Source organism: Xyrauchen texanus, chromosome 37, assembly GCF_025860055.1.
Source record: "Xyrauchen texanus isolate HMW12.3.18 chromosome 37, RBS_HiC_50CHRs, whole genome shotgun sequence".
Classification (NCBI taxonomy): Eukaryota; Metazoa; Chordata; class Actinopteri; order Cypriniformes; family Catostomidae; genus Xyrauchen; species Xyrauchen texanus.
Window position 1 is genome coordinate 32,895,362 of NC_068312.1, and position 21,439 is coordinate 32,916,800.

A 21,439-nucleotide genomic window follows, 5' to 3' on the forward strand; every position below is an offset into this window, starting at 1 on the left:
GCCAAAATTTTGAAGCACCAAAATCAACATAAGGGAAACAAAAGTACTCCAGGTGAGTAAATCATGAGAGAATTTTCATTTTTGGGTGAACTTTACCTTTTAAAATGCTAAAAACAGCTTAAAAAATCCAGTCTGAAAAGTCTACCCATTATGCTAAAATGTCAGTGGTCAAAATGTGAACCACCGACGTAGCCCACAAGTAGCTTTGTGATCATTACAGCAGAAGTACCAGAAAAAAATTACTTGGCCAACATAGAGGGCCTCCTAATATTATGTTCGATGGAACATAATGGAGTCAAAACGTTAACAACCACCAGGATTCAGTTCATACCCAATAGGTTGTGGCCTGTTGTGGTCCAGTTTCTGAGATTTCATAGGGACAGCATAGATGTCTGGATGTTTCCGAGCAATTTCCATCTGAGAATGGAATGCAGAGAATTTCAACATATTAGTTTAACTTGTAATAATATACTGGCAGAAAAGGAATTTTAATCTCTCAAGTTGTTAGAACCCACAATGACATCAGGGCAGTAGGAACAATCTAAAATTTAAGGGTGGGACATTATAAATCACATTAGCCTGTACAAGTATGACATGGTTTTAAATGCCTAGTTGCCATGGAGACAATCATTAGATACCATGAAATCATATAAACTAAACTTACAAGAAACATCTAGCATTTTTGACACACAAGTTAAATAATTGGCACAGGAATTGTTTTGCACAGGAATGTTGATTACCCCAAAATACATTTTTACTCGCCCCTCCTTTTTCTTAAAAATAAATAAATAAATAAAATAGAAAAAAAAAAATCAAGGTTCCAGTGAGGCACTTACTGTATAAATTGAAGTGAATGGGTGCCAATTTTTTTAATGTGAAAATACTCCTTTTTTTTCCAAAAGTACAGCCACAAGACAAACAATATGTGTGTAAACATGATTTAAGTGTGATAAAATCACTTACTAACCTTTCTGTGTTAAGTTATAGCCAATTTTACAACTTCATTGCCATGATGATGTAATGTCAATAAGCCCTAAAATTACTGTAAAAATGACAAAATAAACAACTTTACAGCTCAAATAATACTTGAGTTTTAACAGAAGAATTAATGTAAGTGCTTTTCTAAAATTATAAGCTTCACATTTCTGCCTTTAAACACTCCAAAGATTGTCTCCATTCACTTCCATTGTAAGTGCCTCACTGTAACCTCGGTTTTTGCTTTTTTTTTTTTTTTAAAGAGTCAAAATAATTTTTTGTGGAAATCAACATTATGCCACAAATGCTGTCGATTGAGCTTGAAAATTCTTGTTCAAGAACAGTTACTGGAATTGAAAGTCATGAAAGAATTGCCACAAGATTTTGTAAATTCTCAAAGGGTGCCGTGACTGAAAAAAGGTTGAGAAACACTGCCATGCAGCATTATCGCTTAACGTTTGTGAGTTCATTCAGCCCACTTCCAAAGCAACCAGTTGGCAGAGCATTCTGATTGTCTCTGAAAAATGACTTCTATTTGGGGTTGTTTCTTAATATAACTTCAGAAGAGTTGGAATATTATGCACGTCACATGGACTTTACTTTTGGGGATTAGGCGTTAAGATAAAACCTCACCCTGGCATTCTGTGCCTCATGGAGCTCCAGGACTCTCTGTGCCCGAGCAAAGTGATCCATCTTCTCGAAGGCCTTCACCTTGCCCAAGAATGATCTCTGAGATGGATCATCAGGGCTCTTCTCTAGGGGTTCATTGTCCCGTACTGGGGGGCTGTTTAGTAGGCCTCTGGGGCTGTGGGATGCGAAGGTAGGTTTGATTGGTGTGAGGGGAGCCGGGGGCTTGGTTTTTGCTGGGGAGTCCTGGCTGCGGGGGTGGTCGCTGCTTGCGGGACTGCTTGAACGAGAGTCGTAGTTTCGAGAAACTTCGAATTGTCCTTGTGGCACTTCGCCTTGAGACAGCATTTTTACCTGAAAGAATTTAGTAAGAGTATTAAATTATGAAAACGTAAACCAAAAGGGCTTTTCACTCTACACTTAGCGTTGGTTTATACATTCACACAAATGTTTAAAGGGGTTTAGCATCACTTTAGTGGGTGACAATTGAGTATAGTATGAAACAATGCAGTGCTAAAATATAACGGAATTGCTTTAGGAATAGTTCATCCAAAAATGAAAGTTGTCATAATTTACTCACATATATGCCATCCCAGATGTGGGATTTTCTTACTTCAGCAGAAAACAAATTAAGATTTTTTTGAAGAATTTCTCAGCTCTTTTGGTCCACACAATACAAGTGAATGGGTGCCAAAATTTTGAAGCTCCAAAAATCACATAAGTCTGCATAAAACTAATTCATAATACTCCAGTGGTTAAATCAGTGTCGTTAGAAATGATTTGATATGTGTGGGTGAGAAACAGATCAATAATTACATTTTATTTTTTATTTTTATTTTACTATGAATTCTCCCTGCTCAGTCAGTCTCCACTTTTACTTTCACATTCTTGATCTTGAGTTTTTGGTCATTCACATTCTTCATGCATATCGCTCCTTACTGGGCAGGGAGAATAATTTCTTCTTAAATATTGATCTCTTTCTCACACACACCTATCATATAATTTCAGAAGAGATGGATTTAACCACTGGACTCATAAGGATTTCTTTTATACTGATTTTATGTGATTTTTAGGAGTGTCAAAATGTTGGCACCCATTCACTTGTAATGTCTGAACCTACAGAGCTGAAATATTCTTCTAAAAATCTTCATTTGTGTTCTGCATAAGAGAGTTATACAAATATGGGATGCCAGGGGGTGAGTAAATCATGAGAGAACTTTTATTTCTGGGTGAAATTTACTTTAACAACATCAGAACAAATGAGAAACTGCCTCACTGCTTATTAAACCTTATTAAAGTAGTTACATAGTTCACCAAAAAAATGAATATTCAAGAGGCCATATTTTTTGTGTTGTACATTCTAGAACACTAAAGACAACCAGAACAGATTTACAATGGAAAATTTCACAGATGGATAAGCAGTTTTTAATGTTTTAACCTCAAATACGTCAAATGTTAATTCAGGGTTTACAAATGTACAGTGTAATAACTCTGGGTTAATAATTTCAAGTGTGAAAAGCCCACAAGAGCAATTGTGGAATGTAACAAATATTTAAATGCATTTAATCACATTGCACACCATAGCAAACACAAAACCAACTACAGGCACAGCACCACCAACTAGCAAAATCTCTAATTCCAACTAATTGCTGCATTTTTTGTATAAACACTAGTAAATATTATAGAAACTAATTTCCATGAACGACTAATTAACATAAACATTTTTTAACATTGAGGTCACTGTATAATGTCTGGCACAATTTATTCGAAATCATCCAAAATGTTCACGATTGCTTTTGAATAAATTCGAATAGCTTGGCACAAAACTGAATCAAGATCTAGTTTGGCTCGTACCGCAATGTGACACTGAGCTGCTGCGAGAAGATTCTGAACTGCTGGAAAAATGGTTGCACCAAATCAGACCGTTCTTCTGCGTGAAGAAGGGTGCAGTCAGGGGAAGAGTTACGTTAGCCATCTCTTTAAAGTTCAAAGAGATTCTTTTTCTCTTTACTGCAAAGTTTTTTTAGTCCCTAAAAAAGTATTTAGACAGGTACACCACACATTTTATAAGACTACTGTACATAAAACAAAGTCTTTGTATTATATAACAAAATATCAAACTACTAGCCATTTATTTTAAAGGTAACACAAACACAACTTTAAATAAAAACGTTTTTGTTGATAAAATATTAACAATTTATAATAACTACACAGTACAATGTATTTGTAAAGATTTAGTTTATAATTAATTATTAAATAATTATTGTTCCTACATTATAAATACATTCAAAGTCTACATACAAATTGTATGTTATATTGTACTGTATATTTATTGTAGTGTTAATAAGTATACGTTAATATTCTATTCAGTTTTATAACGGTTATTAATCATTAGAAAACTTACAAATTTACATAGAAGCCTTTATTTTTTGGTCACACATTATACATACATTTTTGCATATATATAGTGAAATTTATTTGTTTTTACATATCCAAGCTAAGCTGGGGTCAGAGTGCAGGGTCAGCCATGATACGGCGCCCCTGGAGCAGATAGGGTTAAGGGCCTTGCTCAAGGGCCCAACAGTGGCGGTGCTGGAGCTTGAACCCTCAACCTTCTGGTCAGTATTCCAGAGCCTCAACCGCTGAGCCAAAACACATCAATTAAGCATAAATATACAATATGTCCAATTCAATGCATATGTAAATAGTTTCTTTATTACGTATGGATTTATGCCTTCTTAATGTTCTTATAAACAAGGGTTTAACCATAGATAATTTAAGCGATTTATTACATTTAATACCACACATAAAATGTCCCCACTACCTAATCAAATACCTAAATGCATATACAGTGTCTACTTTAAGTTAATTTAGCCATTAAGAACCAGATATGTTTGAGGACAATATTAGGCAAATTGCTTCTTGTTTTTGGTCTGCTTCGACATCTTTGGTCCATGTTGCGTTCATACATCAATGGAACCGCACCAGATTTCATTCGAAGCGGACCGAGACCCACTTTTCAGGCGGTCTCGGTCCGCTTGTTTGGTGCGCACCAAGGTTCGTGTGACAGTGTTCACACATGTTCAAATGATCCGCACTAACAGAACAATCGCACCAGAGTTCATTTTAATCAAACCAAACCTGCCAAGTGTGAACACACCCTTAGTGTGTGAAATTCACTTTCATTTATCAAAAATAAAGAAAAAAAGCCTTTCTGTCCCATTTTTACTTCAAGAAATATACACATCGTAAAAAATGACACCACAACTTACAGCGGGTGATCCTGAATCAAACAATCCCTAACTCGACGCCATACGATGTGTATATCTAGACATATAACTCAAAGAGTGTCCTGAGAGCTACCCTGGTTAGTGCTGATGGTTATCGCTATAGCAACGGTGTTCTCTGGGAGCGTCTCACTGAAACATGAACCTTCTCCTCATAGAAGTGTCAGATCGGTCTCACTGGATCTCAAGAGAGTGTCAGATTCCATATTTGGGAAATCCACATGTCAAGTGTTCAGTGTTGGGGTCAATAGCAGAACCAGAGCGCACATATTTTGACTGCGCACAAGAGTTATAATCTCTTACTTTTGGGTATGTGATTTTGGCAGAAATCAAAAATGTTTTTGGGTGTAAGGGTTTAAACATAGATGATTTAACGATTTATTATATTTAATACCACACGTAAAATGTCCCCACTACCTAATCAACTACCTAAATGCATATACAGTGTCTACTTTAAGTTAATTTAGTCAACTTTAAGGAGTGCACTACTAAAAGTTACACAACAAAGACCATGTGATCAAAACTGCAGTGTAAGACAAACACACTTTTCTGAAACAGAGACAAATGATCTGTTGTGTTTTTACAAAAGGAAAGACACAGAGGAGCATGACACGAGCTCACCTTCGCAGGGTCAGTCTGGAAGGTGGACATTAAGGGCGGACTCGCCTCACTCAGCATCTCTCTGCTACCCATCCTGCGGATACGACCTCGAATCTCTGGACTTGACTTCCTGAGAATCTGTGGAACAAGCATGATTCAGATAACATAGAAAGATGGCAATGCATTCTTACATGCACATAGCAAAGCAAACATAAAATCGGGAAAATGTAGTATGCTTCTGATTTAACATTAAAATGATTTATTTATTAACTTATAATTATAATTAATTATTAACTAAAATATATTAACTTCGTTTGGAATTGGAGTACTAGTTCACTACATACTAAATACAGCACACTATACACTGCAATAAAAAAAAGTAGTAGTAAATAAACTATGTATTATGCAAAGATAAATGTTGCAAACAGTGGTATGTCAGATTGTTGTCACAGGACCTCATCACATTGAATGGGAGTGGCTTCCAGTTATCATCTTGGAAATAAAATTATTTAGCATTATCAATTTAATGTAAAAATGAGTGTAAATATTTTTAAAATGACAACTGATAATACTTACAGTTCATTCATCACACTGGAAATGGTCAAGTCTAGTGTATTGCATTTTATAATATCTAGAATTCTGTGCATTGTTCTCTGTCATGCAGGTGCTGTTTTCTACAGTATGCATCCAGAAAATTTGCATACCATTCACAATATATACACATATATACAGTACTAATAGTAAGAAGAGTTTGTAGTATGCAATTATGAATAGAGATAGAGTATAATCAAGATTGATTTCACTCTGTTAGGTAAAGACTGAACAGTCAAGGCAACACTGTATGAAAGTTGTTGCACCAACATCAACCACAACAGCGCAGAAGAGTCTGCTTTGTGTTCACAGATGCACTGAATGTTTAAAGGGATAGTTCACCCAAAAATTTAAATTATTTCACAATTTACTCTCCCTCCTGGCATCCCAGATATGTATAACTTTCTTTCTTCTGAAGAACACAAAGGAAGATTTTTGAAGAATATATTTAGCTCTGTAGATCCATACAATACAAGAATGGGTGCCAAAATTTTAAAGCTCCAAAATCCACATAAATGGAGCATAAACATAATCCATGACTCTAGTGGTTAAATCAATGTCCTCAGACATAATATGATGGGTGTGGGTGAGAAACAGATCAATATTTAATTATTTTATTTAAGTATTTTATCATAAATTCTTCTCTCTGCTCAGTAGGGGGTGATATGCATGAAATATATAAATCACCAAAAACATAAGGAGAATGTGAAAGTGGAGATTGACTGAGCAGGAAGGAGAATTGATAGTAAAAATGGACTTAAATATTGAAATGTTTCTCACCCATACCCACCATATTGCTTCAGAAGATATGGAGTTGTCAGAAGTACTATCATGTTGCCCTTATGTGGATTTCAAAGCTTAACATTTTTGACACCCATTCATTTGCACTCTATGAACCTACAGAGCTGAAATATTATTTTAAAAATCTTCAATTTTGCTCAGCAGATGAAAGAAAGTCACCCACGTCATTGTTTGGTGAATTAATAACTTTTTTTTGAAAAGCACTAAACTTTTTATGTGGAAATGTATTCTCGTGCACTTTTCTAATTTATTGCATGCATGAAAAGTGTGCTGGTGTCTTATTCTAATTGTGAGAATGTGAGAAAGCTATACACAGCATATTTCTCTGCTACAGTCCCTTGACCTCTGCCATCTTTTGGACACAGCTGACTTTGTGCTGACCTATGCAACTGCAAGAGGTGCCGCTGCATGTTAAGTGTGTAGATGTCAATGCGTGTGCATGCTCTTTTCCCATCACTGTGGGAGATTCATGTGTTTGTATGTGTGTGTATCCTCGGGATTAACTGACTCAAGTGTTGCAGCTGGTAATGTTTTGGAATTTGGAACAATGTGCATGTTATTGAATCAGCTGAACAGGTATCCACTGTAGGTGGGGCAGTGTGTATTTTCATGTATATGTTTTCAGTTTAAATGATGATTTTATGTGTATTTGGGTTAAGGGACAAAAACCACCCTTTGGTGACATCTGGGATGTCCTCAGTTGGACAAATAAATATAAACAAATAAAATGAATAGTTTTTAAAATTCTAAAAAAGTCTTATGGGTGAGATTACAATTTAGGTTAGTTTGTAGTCATTCTAATTAGCATTATGGGCAGTTAATGTCCATGTATAGCACGTCCATAGACTTAAAAAAAAAAAAAATCAACATCAAGATTTTAGGATAAAATGTACACAAATGTATAAAGGAAACCGTATATTTCTATAACTCACCATTTCAAGTTTTTGTTTACCATTTTTAAACAGCCTTTTATCTTTCTGCCTCATTTTAATGATCAAATTAATTTCTAAAAGTAATAATCTTCCAAATATTATTCTCACTTAATATGAGGTCAGAAAAATTGCTTACATAATAATTATTTTAAAATGAGCAAAATGTTGTTTAAAATAGTTTAAGATGTCAACATCCCCCTTATTCTCTTATTCTTCATTTACATAGCTAGGTAAACGTGTATATGTGTGTATAACCTCCTCTGGCATGACTGGCTCAGAGGAGCGGCTAATAGCCGACACCCGCTGGAGGTCGAGCAGTTCATCCGTTTCGTAATCGGTGTAAGCCCCGCCCTCATCCGCTGTGTCTTCGTAGTCGCTGGTCAGCCGGCTGTCCATGCTCAGATAGTCAGCGCTCATTGCAGAGAGATATGACATGCGGTCATCATGGAGATCAAGTTCGCCCTCTGTCCCGTCCAGCTAAAAGAGACACATGATGTATCTTGTGTACAGAGAGGAGTGAAAACAAAAAAACACAAACAGAAAAACAGAACGAAAGCTGTAGAGCACCACCAAAGAATGATGAACAGTAAAAGCACAGAAAAACAGGAAGAATGACTACCAAGACTTGGAAAATGTACACATGCATTAGTAGATTAACTATGAGTTTAACTACACTTATAAGAAAACATAATACAAAAGAATTTTTACTGGAACAAAAAAAAAATATCTGTAATGAGTAAGAATATAATTTGTGCAGTGTAATTAAACCATGAGTTTAACTTTAAAAACCTTTTAACTGGCACAAACCCACACACACACACACACACACACACACACACACACACGTATGTGTATGTCGTGGTGTATATGCTCAAATAGCTGTAAGTGTCCTTTTGGAATCTCCAAGTGGAGCTTAGATGTCACTAAATGAACTTTTTTGGTACTACACCTAAACAAAATTTAATAGCAAACTCATTTTTGGAAATATCAAATCACAAATTTTATACAGAACTTTGATAGACTTGTGGTTTAAATATCGGTTGTTTTTTGGGTGGCCAGGCACAGGTTTGATAAAAATTTCCTTTACAAAATACAACATTTTGTGCACGTTTAGTGCAGTACATTTTCATTGTATTAAACTTAAGCTTCTATAGCAGTTTTATTTTCACTTATTTTACTGCTTTTCAGCTATAAACTCCTAAGTGTCTTCTTTCAAAAGAGACCACATGTAGGCCTTTACATCAAAGCATTCATGAGTTACAACCCTTTAAAAACGTTTAATCACAAAGTGGAGCTTGGAAGTCATCTAGTGGCCATTTTAGGTACTGCGTCAAATGCCATTGCAAACTCATTTTTCGAGAAATCAATCTAAAAGTTTATACACAATTTGGGTAGACATATGGCTATGAAATCGTAGCATTTTTAGTAAAAATTTTATACATTTTCATCAAACTAAATTTGAACTTCTTTAACTTTTTTCTTTTGTTAGTACTTTCACTTCAGCAATAAACTCCCAAGTGTCTTCTTTCAAATGAGACCATGATTAGGACTGTAGTTCAAAAGCATTTATGAATTACAACCATTTAAGTTTGGGTATGTCATTTTGTACTCTATGCTAAAAAGGCCGGTGCCAGGTAAGAGGTTGAGGCAAACGTTTAGGAATACAAAGATAAAGGGGTAAAATGTAAATGAAATAGTCTTAAAAGTAAAGCGATGCCATAAAATTTTTTCATTAAAAGGAACAATTCACCCCAAAAATTTAAATTTTTCACATCATTTACTCTTTCACATACCTTTACCCATATGTTGTCTCAATCTCGTATGACTTTCTTTCTTCTGCGGAACACAAATGAGGATATTTTAATGGAGATATGATGTCTGATTGTCCATACAATGCAAGTCAATGGTGACCAAATTTTCAAGCTCAAAAAAGCACATAAAGGTAATCCATAAGACTTCAGTGGTTAAATTAATGTCTTCTGAAGCGATCCAATCAATTTTGACTGAGAACAGTTTCATTATAAATCTTGACATCAAGAGTCTCCTTGGTAATCATGATTTCAATCTTGATTACACATCTTAGCGCTGCTATCTATTACTCTGTGCATGCGTCATGCGCTAGGAAGTGTACAAAAGCATGAAATCATGATCATGTCTTGAGACTTGAATGGCAAGATGTACAGTGAAAAAGGAGTTACATTTTGATCTGTTCTCACCCAAAACTGACTGGATCGCTTCGGAAGACATGGATTAAACCACTGGAGTCGTATGGATTAGCTTTGTTACTTTTATGTCCTTTTTTAGCTTGAAAATTTGCCATTCACCATTTGCTTTATTGTATGGAAAAGCAGAAATCATATCCCCATTAAAATATTTTTATTTGTGTTCCACCGAAGAAAGAAAGACGACTAAATGATGAGTAAATAATTTATGTGTGAACTATTTAAGAAAGAGTTGGGCTGTAGAAGGGTTTGGAATCGATAATAGGTTCTTATTCTGAAAAATGCTGGAACTGAATGATTTTTAAGACATTCAGTTTCATTAATGGTTCTTGTAAGTCCAAATTATTTTGCCAACGGGGACAGAACATGATACTAAAATAGATGCATGGCATGAAATAATATAAAGAAAAAAAAATTATAATGACCATCCTGCTCATTAGATATCGGTATCACATCGGCCATTGAAAAACCCACATCGGTCAACCATTAAAAGTTACAGAAACATTCAGTTCACATTCAAAATATACTTTTATTGTGATAAACGGTACTTAAATAAAATGTTACCAAGATGGTATTACCTAAATATTATTAAAAAAAAAAATAGTATATTGTATAATATAATAAGAACAAATTAATTGGTGCTTCATTAATAGAATCGTTAAGGAACCGGTATCATGAAGTAGAACCAGAATAGTTATAATTCTTTACGATTCCCATCCCTTATTTGTAGTGAGATTAAAGAGATGGTGAACTATATCGTCCATTATTTTTACCTTCCCCTCTGAGACCCACACAGCTTGGGTCTGCTGGTCTCGTATGGTTTCCTTCAAACTGCCGTACCAGGCATCGTTAGCAGAGTTCAGATCGATAACAGCTAGCAGACCAAAGGGGGAGGGGAAGAGAGAGAGAGGGAGGAAATCAAAACATTTCGATCTGGGTCAACTGCTCTCTAGGTTCACTTAATCTATATATCACGCTACGTTTCCATGAGCTGCTTTAATCATTTGCTGATTTTCCACAAGATGTTGAACATTAATCTGCGTTTAAGTCCATTTTCACTGATATCCATTCACCACAACATTTGACAGCTTCTCTTTAATACTCTTCTAACAAATTTGGTCTTTCTTTACAATAAACAGCATCACACTTTTTAATAGGTCTGTCAATTTAACATGTTACTTTAATACTTAAAAACATAAAAACAGTGCCCCTGACCCATACGTAAATGCCTTAAGTAATCACTATATCATCTGAGCAATTCACATTTGAAGTACCACCTCAATGCATATTGGGAACCTCAGGACTGACCGGTAAACAGGTGAGAGCATGTCTTCCTGAGCTTCAGAGCCTGGTCGTAGAGTTTGCGGGCACTGCGGTTAGAGCTAGGAATAACTCGCTGTCTCATTGCCTTAATGCCATGCTTGCTGTCCGGGTTGAAGATGATGACTATTGGGTACCACTGCGTGTAGTTCAAGGTGTCTACAGCTTTAGGGGTTACATCTAAGAGGGCGTGTTTGTCCTGCAACAAGATTTCAGTCAGAAGGTATACATACACTTTAGAAATTAGATTTCAGTCAGAGTAAACAATAATTAATCTTTTTTAAATGTCATGTAAATGTTTTAATCTGACTGAAATCATCACTGGTCTTGGCATTGTGCACATGCTCCGAATTATGACAGGCAACATGTATTGAACACTTCCTTCAAATAATAGATTAAATATTAGATATTCATTGTCATGAATACATATACATATTATGTATTGTGTCATGGGGGCCTAAAGACAAATAAAGTTTAATGTGCACTCAGTAATTTATATTGGCCTATAGTGATACCTAGTCATCATTCAAACACAATAGTTTTCAGTTACAGATGCCATTGTAGAAATTCACTATGCACAGTAAGCCAGGATTCATTTCATCCATAAATAAAAGTGTCCAATAACAGGGCAGTTACTAAGATTAAGCAAGTAGTATTCAGCTTGTCAGGAGATCCTAACATGGCTTCCTCCATGAGGGCGCCCCCACCCCATTATGAATTAAAGAGCTTTTATAAGGTTACCGATATGATTGAACTCTTCATCTCACATGAGTGGTCATGATTTCATACATACGTTTCAAAATTACTAATAATTTCTTTAGAAGTAAAACGTTTTAAATGAGGAAAGACATTACTGAGTGCACCTTTAAGGAATGAATTTCAATTAAGTTTTTCAAAGAAACTGCTCTATGAGAAATGTAAAGCATTATAGACCATTTCAAGCATTGTTTGTCAGTTTAACAGTTCATGTGTAATTGACATCTTTGTCCCTTGAACATTTATGGCTAGTTGTTATTCAAAACAACAGCTGTAGGCACTTCATTCATAGTGACTTTAACATGATTAACATCACTAACATTAAAACGATTGTGATAGAATGTCATTATTAAAATTTGGATCATGTTGTTCGGTGGCTGGATGCTCCGGGTTTAGTTTGCCGAAAAGCAACCACAAATGGACGCATGAACCGCAGCAGTGAAGTGAGAAGGCTGGATCTGCTAACAACTGTAACACATGTCTGGTATTTTTGCCTAACAAGTAGCAAGTTTGATAGGTAGAGATTAGCTGGAAAGTCTGAGTATTTCTTTATGGCTCTAAAAGTGACTGTAGATCACTCTCATTTTAATGAATGAAGCTGCGCAAGTCATTTACATTTAGTCATTAAGCAGACGCTCTTATCCAAAGCGACTTACAAATGAGAAACATAGCAAGCAATTTGTTACAAAAAAGTCAACATCGGCAGTATTGCACTGCCAAGATCACAGAGTAGCTGGAGTAGTATAGAAGCTAGTGCAGAAGAAAGAGCCCAAAAAACTAAAATATACCTTGTTTGCAAGTCACGTGTTTTCAGCATTAACAGCTTCATTGATTATAATAGGCGTGATCCAATATTCCCGATCTTGCTGCTGAGGAAATAATTGTGAGCATCTAAACTACGATACACTTTCACCTCCACTCTCAGTAACAAGTCAGTTCAGGTAACCGGTTCATGTTCAAAAAAAATGTGTTGACTCTTGAGTCTTATTTAAAGCATCCTACAATGACACCTTATTTTTTATTTTCAGTTTTTGCCCATATCTTGTTTGTTCTGTTTTAGCTAGACTCTAAAAGTATGTGCTAGTCATTTTATTTGGACAATTCTGGATTATAAAAATGCCGCTACCAGAAATGCTTCAGGGCAAGACATGTGCAGTAAAGTTCTAATTTCTTTGTTATTGTGACCATGTCCTTGAAATGGTCTATAGACATTACAGAATACATTTCTGACACAATGGGTATTGTGAGAAGCGCTATCCAAATAAAAATGACGACTTAATGTTACGTTGTTACGTGACTTATTTGTTTCATCGCCAGAATGATCAACACCCTGGTACACAACAGTAGAATATATAAAACTGTTCTTCTCTCCCTCAAAGTTTTGTTTTTCTGTTCAATTCAAATAAACTTTAATATAATATATTATTTGCTCAGGTGAGTGTAGAGTATATACAATTACCTGTTCAATGATCTGTCGAATAGTGTTGAGACGAACCACACCGGACGATTTTTCTGACCCTGCATCTTTGGGTTCTGTTTCTGATGTGCCAATGGATGAAAAAAAATGTATAGAATCAAACTACACTGTAAATAAACAGTCACTGAACATGTATAATGCAACATACTGTATTACACAAGAGACTGTTAATTGTAAAGTCTTATGGGGCGGTCACACAATACTTTGTGATCCATTCACCTTCATACATAGGAGCGATTTTGAATTAATTGTTATCAAAGATGTATAAATTATTATTATTCTGAACAGAAGCTCTGGAGCATGACATCATATGCTGCAGTTAATATTTATTGCAGGGTTTGAAATAATGTTGCAGGTTTACAATCCAGTGTTACCGACCCTTAAGACATTATTGACAATACTGCAGCAGAGACAGTAGCATTAACTCACTGGCAACTACAAACTCATCTGGGAGCTCTGTAGCCAGTTTTTCACTGGCAGCATCAGCGATTGGTCCAAACAGCACCACTGGCCTTCTGAATCCAGCTATAGGAGGAAAACAAGGCTTACAACCAGGATTTGAAAGCATAGATAATACATTAATCTTTGCTAATGACTAAAATACGCAATGGGTTACATTATAAACTCTTTTAGCTATTTAACTAGCAATTAGCTAAGAATTAAAGAGACAGAAAAGTTTTACTCTTGATTTTTTGACTGATGACCTTTTCCAAATTCTCGACTGTGGCTTTTGGCACATACATCAAGACAAACATATTGGGTAATTTTTCTTAAACAGTGCATAGGGAATGATCTCCCTCTGTGTTGAGCTCATTTTTCAAAAGCATAATTGTTTTTTTCTTCTGTTGACTGTGTGAGTGTGCAGAGAATTGTATTAGCGGTAATGGAGAAATGCCGACCTGCTCAGAGATGTGACTAATGTCATCATCATGTTTAGACTGTTATTTCTATAATCGATACAGGCGCAGTAATAAGTACATTAAGCTGACGTGTTCACCGCCCAATATGTCAGATCAACGTGGTGAAATATTGCTGTTGTATCTTCCTTCACAATTCTGTCATGCTTTGTGTTTCTCTAGCTGTGTTATCATTCACAGGGTCCCTACGCAGTATTCACTGCTCCCTATACAATGAGCACACGAGTCGTAAATATTAGGTGTTTTGACTGTGATAACATGATAGATATCATATAGTTGTGTAAAATACTAATTTGTACATTACCATACTTTCATGTATTCCCACTAATCGAGCACTTTATTAGGTACACCAATACACCTACTTATTCATGTGAACATCTAATCAGCCAATCGTGTGGCAGCAGTGTAGTGCATAAAATCATACAGATATGGGTCAGGAGCTTCAGTTAATGTTCACATCAACCATCAGAATGGGGAAAAGATTTGATCTCAGTGATTTCGACAGGCATAATTGTTAGTGCCATATGGGCTGGTTTGAGTGTTTCTGTAACTGCTGATCTCCTGGGAGTCACAAGAGTTTACTCTTAAGTTGTCTGTGGACCGAAACGCCTTGTTGATGAGAGGTCTGCCAGACTGGTTCGAGCTGACAGAGAGGCTACAGTAACTCAGATAACAACTCTGTATAATTGTAGTGAGCAGAATAGCATCTCAGAATGCACAACAATTTTTTTTTGCCTGTGTGAACATAGCCACTATTTTTTATTTAGTTGAGCCCACCTTCTCTAAGCACCACCCTCTCGTAAGCAGGGAATCGGGTGGAGACGGCCGCAGATCTTTCCTCTCGGCTCTTCCGCAGATCTTTCTTCTTGGCAGCCCTCTGACCGCGCAGCCTCCAAAAGTCTGCCCTGTCACTTCCTGAGCCTTTATGTGCATTCTGGACATTAGCCATCTGCTCCGCTCTGATCAGCACAGGATCAAGAGTTCAGCCATAAAAAAAGAGGGAGAAAAAAAAAATCATTACAGTAACTGGGTCTCATTCACTACACTATTTTGCATGATTTACAACAGGCATATACGCACATCATTTGTTATTGCCTTGATTCTAATGTTGATGAATCCAGATTATTCTACAGTAAATGAAGGAGTGCCTTCTTGTAGTTATTAATTAGCATTATACATGCCCAAACAACTTCCATATAAGGGCTTTCCACACAACCTCTCCTGTACAGCCATTTATCACTCTGCAAACAAATCTCTAAAAATACTCTCTCTCCTGAGAACTTAACATGTTATAATTATATAATTAATCACATTAAGTAATTTATCCCGTTTAAAATCTTTCCGTAACATCCCAATCCCATCTGAACCAGTGCATGAACTGACAGGTGTACTAACTATTTAAAAATTATAACGTCATTCAGAAAACGATCTTGCCCAAATAGTGCTAAAGTTGCGTTCACAAGAGTGAATCTTACGTAAAGGCCAAGACAAATCAACAACCCCTTTTCTCTGAAGTAATTTATCACAACAAAACAAAGACTGTCCACCCTTCTCCGTACCCACCTGCTCTTGTTGGGAATGATGCCCTTCTCCAGTAACTTGTTGTCTTTCCCCAAGCGGATGGCCAGCCAGTTTCCCAGCTTGCCGTCGTATAAGGTGTCCACCACCTTGAAGATCTCCCCTCGGGAGAAGGCGAGACCCTGAGGCAGCTCCTTCTCAAACTCGAAATGAGTGCGGATGAAAAATGAGTCCCCTCTACCGGACACCAAGATTTCTTCATAAACTAGGGCACAACACAGAGACTTAAGCTCACAAACATGTCTCTGAGTCAATTAGCAGCAAAGTTTGTAAACTAGAATGTTCCAGCAGCTCATCAGGTAGGGTACATTATGTTTTGTTTTAAATGCATGGTTAGTTGCTTTGGATAAAAGCATCTGCTAAATGCGTAAATGCAAGTCATGTAAAACATAGTCTTGTGTAGCCAGACTTTGGACTTGCCAGATAAAGTCTAGTCCATTTTGCATATTATTCTGGTCACCAACCACATTTTGTGTTTTTATGTGCCGTTTAGGGGTTGGTATCTCCTAAAATTATCCTTTATTATTATTATTATTATTATTATTCCTGAAACTTCATGCGATAGGAGAAAGATGTCCCAAATTGTTCCTGTACAGTGAGAGAAATGCCACTAATATTTTACCCCACTTTCTGTGGATAAAATTGGCATATCTAAATTTTCAGGAGGTACACGCTCGACCCAACAGCACATCCTAACACAGAAACTGATTGTGTGAAGCAGAACACGCTTATATATTACGCGCAACACATGTCCCGCGCATAATAAACATGGGAGCATATTTACTCTAAGGAGAATAAAGACTTCACCCGCAAGCGGTGAACAAGGCATGCAAGAGATACGGGCAAGCTGCCATATCTCTTCGCATCAACCGAAAATGCTCACCTACTTTCATCCGAACCACTGTCAAAAGCAAAACCACCTGAAAGAGACCCAGCATGTGTGGGGTAGAGACTGAGAAGGACTTGACAGACAGAGAAAATAATAGTTCTGAGATTTTAGACTTCAGCTAATTAAACTTCAGCATTCAATATGTTTTATATCTGTACATATAGTGTCTAATAATGCATTGGCAATGTACACTAACATTTCTCTTGCCAATAAAGTTTGATATTAATTGAATCTGCCCATTTGATTCTAATATTAAAAGGTCTGACTGAAAAGAACACTAATCTGCATTTGTGTTTCAGTAACAAAATATGAGCATACAGATTTGTAATGACAACATGGGGACAAGTAAATCATAAACATTTTTAGTTTTGGGAGAAATATTCCTTTAATGTTGAGTAACAAACATTATCTCTTGCCTTAACTGTCATTTGTAAAGCTTGTGATGTTTAGTTTACTTCACCATTTTATGATGCAGAAGTGGCATGGATTATCTCATTAGCTCCAAGGCTCACTGCTAAAACTGCAAATTGACAGACAACTTTAGTTTGATTTTCTTTCATAATCTGACCCAGGATTCACAGTCATTCAAGGATAAAACTCATTGAGGGCAGATTTCCTGTAATGGGTCTGTCACACTCTTGATTAAAGCTCTGACACTACATCTGTCTCAGCTCACCCTAAATGAGCTTCAACCTTAGACAGCGGCAGCCATGGCTTTCCCATGAGACATCCACCCAGAGTGAAAGACATAAAGACAGAGATAGAGAGTTAGAAAATGACAGTAGAAGAAAAAGGATAGAGCACAGAGTGCAGTGGAAGGATGGGATGATAGTAGAGGTCAGTGCTGGTGTCCTGTGATGGGGTTGAAACTAGTTTTCAGTTGGACTCTAAATTCTCTACCAGGACTGCATCAAAAAAGTTCAAATCCAGCTCATTGTTTTCAGATCTCTTATAGTGATAAACCAATATATCAGTGAAGCAGTTTAATCAGCTGATACGATAATAACAAACTGGCCAAATATCTACCTATTTATCAGCCAGGCAGATGTACTGGTACATCACTATAAGTGATCTGCAAAACAACATATTTATTTTTACATAATCAACAAGTTATTAGGTTGTCTGAACAACTAGTGGCTTTTAAAAGAGTCCTTTATTTCAGGTCCATCAGACCCCGATCAGGTGCTTTCTTATTTTTATTTTTTTTACTTTTTGACATCAAAGACCCCCAATATAATGATCCTCTTGCAAGGGAGCCATCCTAAAATATTAAGACCAACCTATACTGTATGTATAAATGTCCCCGTTGCAACGTAATCCCCGCAAAATTATTCTGTAAACAACAAACATGGCATCCGAGAAAGACTATACAATATAATACAATACAATATAAACATGATAACTATTATATGCTGAGTGTTTATAGTCGTCCTGTACGTTAACTACGTTAGTCTACTTCATTAGCGGTTTCTTTTTCTTTGCTTTGCATGAGCTTAGTTTTCACACATTGCTTGTTTATATATATATATATATATATATATATATATATACTGTATATATATATATATATATATATATATATATATATATATATATATATACTATGTATATATATATATATATATATATATATATATACACACACAGTATATATATATATATATATATATATATATATATATATATATATATATATTCTACACATCAATAGAATAATCATGAATAATCTCATAATTTTTAACCAGTCTTTAGAAAGCAGAATGAAATATGTGTGCATAGGAGGAGGGGAAGCGAGATACAGAGAGAAAGTCAATATTAGACCTTGGTTAAAACACTAAAAACCACAATAAAAATGAATTATATCAGACAATATTTGTAAGGTATTATTTTAGCAACATGATAAACTCAGTCTCTAGCTTCTGCCCACGAAGCTTCCCAAATCAGTCACTTATGAGGTTGGGATACTACCTTAGAAGGTAGCTGCCTATGTAGTGTACTGTAGACAGTGAGGAAGCTTACTAGGTTTAGCCATAGAATTGGGCAAGTGCACCAACTGGCCCTATTTCATTTTAACCCAGCTCCAGTGATGACTGTGGACAGGAGAAAGGGGTGTTTCAGTGCTTGCGTTTTCCCTCAGGTGAAGCAAGGGGCAGTTTTGTGTCCTTAATGCGTGTGCGTTATCTTGTGCTCACCCTCAGTTTTATTCTGTGCCAGAATGGTCACGACCTCTCCCCGCGGGATCTCTAACAGGAACAGCACCGCCTCCTCTCGCACAGTGCCCCGGAAGTCAACGTTATTCACCTTCAGGGAGAGACACATAACACACACACAGGGTTGAAAAGGAAATGTGGCAAATGCATACCAAATTACAAAATGCTCTGTTTTGTGTTGTTTTACAATTTCCCAAAAATGCTGCAGAATAAGTCTCATAATTCCTGGTACAAGTTTTCAGTACTGTAAAAAAAAATTCTCTAATCATAAAAGGGTCATATCAAGGAAAACAGGATTGTACTTTTGAAATAGAAAACCATGTAGACAAATTCTACCACTACTGCGCCAAAAGTTTTTCTGAAAACAATGCAGCAAAGAAAGTCCTAATGTTGTGACATGACAACCTCAAGCAATTTATACATACGACAACTCATATTTCCACATCAACACCTACTCTTTTCAGTAGTCTGCAACTCGGCCCACTGTGATGAACCAATAACAGAGATCATCGACATAAAATGTTAGTCAAGGTTTTAATCTTTAAGAATCTTTAACCTTTAGATTACATTCTAGTTTTCAACAGGCATTTCAATAGTGTTTTTTCTCATTTAAAATGTGCAAAAGTAAATGAAATCATAACAAAGGTAATTTACATATTGAAGTCTTAAAGTTACAGTACTGTAAGAACAGCCTGAATAATTAGGTCGGAAATTATTAGGTCTAAATTAGGTCTGAATAAAGGTCAGAAAAAGGACAGAAAATGGTTTTGTAAATTGAAATTATGGCTGTTTAAAGTAATGTGTGTAGAAAATGGCACCTTTAAGTACTGTGCATCGGCTGGCACCTTAAAAACTACATGAACAACAATATGCAATATCATATTGTTATGGTATATGTTTGACTGTACTTGTGCCAAAAAAGAGGGCACCAAAAGCATGAGAGATTTAGTAAATTATTTCAGCTAAATTCATCAGGACTGCTGCTGTTGTACCTTCATGATCTGATCCCCCACACGGAGACCCTCTTCTTCAGCTGGACTGCCCTCCTGCACTCCTGCTATAAATATTCCCACATCATTCCCTCCAGCCAGCCTCAGTCCAACACTCTCTCCTTTCTGAAAGCTCACCATCACGGTGTTGGGCCTGAGAGAGAGAGAGAGAGAGAGAGAGAGAGAGAGAGAGAGAGAGAGAGAGAGAGAGAGAGACAGACAGACAGACACACTTTTACACACTGCCTGGCCAAAAACAAAAAGTTGCAGTTTGGATTTAAGGCAGTGTTATGGTCTGGGGTTGCTTCAATTGGTCAGGTCTGGGCTCAGAAACTTTATGTGGCAGTAAAATGAATTCAGCTGACTACCTAAATATATTGAATGACCAGACTATCCCATCAATGGATTTTTTCTTCCCTGATGGCACAGTCATATTCCAGGACAACAATGCCAGCATTCATTGGGCTAAAAATTTGAAAGAGTGGTTCAGAGAGCATGAGGAATCATTTTCACACATGAATTGGCCACCACAGAGTCCTGACCTTAACCCAATTGAAAGTCTTTAGTATGTTCTGAAGAAGACTTTATGGAGTGGTTTGACTCTCCCGTCATCAATACAAGATCTCGTCCAAAAATGAATGCAACTCTGGATGGAAATAAATGTTGCGACATTACATAATGTTGCCGAAACTATGTCATGATGAATGCATGACGTAATCAAAGCTGAAAGCTGTCCAACGAAATTTAGATTATGCAACTTTTTTATACGTTTTGACCAGGCGGTGTATAAAAACATAAGAGGAAAGGCAGCACCCATTCTGTTTTGAAAATACTTCAACCGTCAGAATCTCCCAATAAATTGTCTATATCCCAATAAACGACTCCACATGCTGAAGTGTCTTTGAGCAAGACACCCCATGTTGCTCTCAATGGCAGGCTAGCGCCTTGCATGGCAGCTCTGCCTCCATTGGTGTATGAATGTGTGTGTGAATGGGTGAATGAGTCACAGTGTAAAGCGTTTTGAATACCATTAAGGTTAAAAAGGTGCTATATAAGTGCAGACCATTTACCATTTATATATAGTTAATGTTGTCTATATATTGATGAGATTAAAGAAAAACATACTAGAGGCCTAAATTACGTATTTCAAAAATAACTTATTGTTTTAGTCCTTTCACGAAATCCACATCAAAAAATGCACAGTCATGGTTTGCTGTGGAGCTGTGGACCAATTCCCTCTTCCTTTCTTCAGAGAGAAAATGGATAAA

General features: G+C 36.4%; 1 protein-coding gene across 1 annotated transcript in view; it reads right to left on the reverse strand.

Annotated features, from left to right (window-relative positions):
- Positions 1 to 21,439, reverse strand: part of LOC127630516 (tight junction protein ZO-2-like) — a 76,083-nt gene that overhangs the window by 1,447 nt on the left and 53,197 nt on the right. Inside the window, exons 11-22 of the mRNA XM_052108097.1 lie at positions 20,175 to 20,325; positions 19,165 to 19,273; positions 16,069 to 16,288; positions 15,283 to 15,464; positions 14,018 to 14,113; positions 13,571 to 13,650; positions 11,344 to 11,554; positions 10,809 to 10,909; positions 8,069 to 8,290; positions 5,511 to 5,627; positions 1,609 to 1,956; positions 332 to 417 (exon numbers count right to left, since the gene is read on the reverse strand). Coding sequence (XP_051964057.1) covers positions 332 to 417; positions 1,609 to 1,956; positions 5,511 to 5,627; positions 8,069 to 8,290; positions 10,809 to 10,909; positions 11,344 to 11,554; positions 13,571 to 13,650; positions 14,018 to 14,113; positions 15,283 to 15,464; positions 16,069 to 16,288; positions 19,165 to 19,273; positions 20,175 to 20,325 — 1,923 coding nt within the window. The remainder of the gene's footprint in view (positions 1 to 331; positions 418 to 1,608; positions 1,957 to 5,510; positions 5,628 to 8,068; positions 8,291 to 10,808; positions 10,910 to 11,343; positions 11,555 to 13,570; positions 13,651 to 14,017; positions 14,114 to 15,282; positions 15,465 to 16,068; positions 16,289 to 19,164; positions 19,274 to 20,174; positions 20,326 to 21,439) is intronic.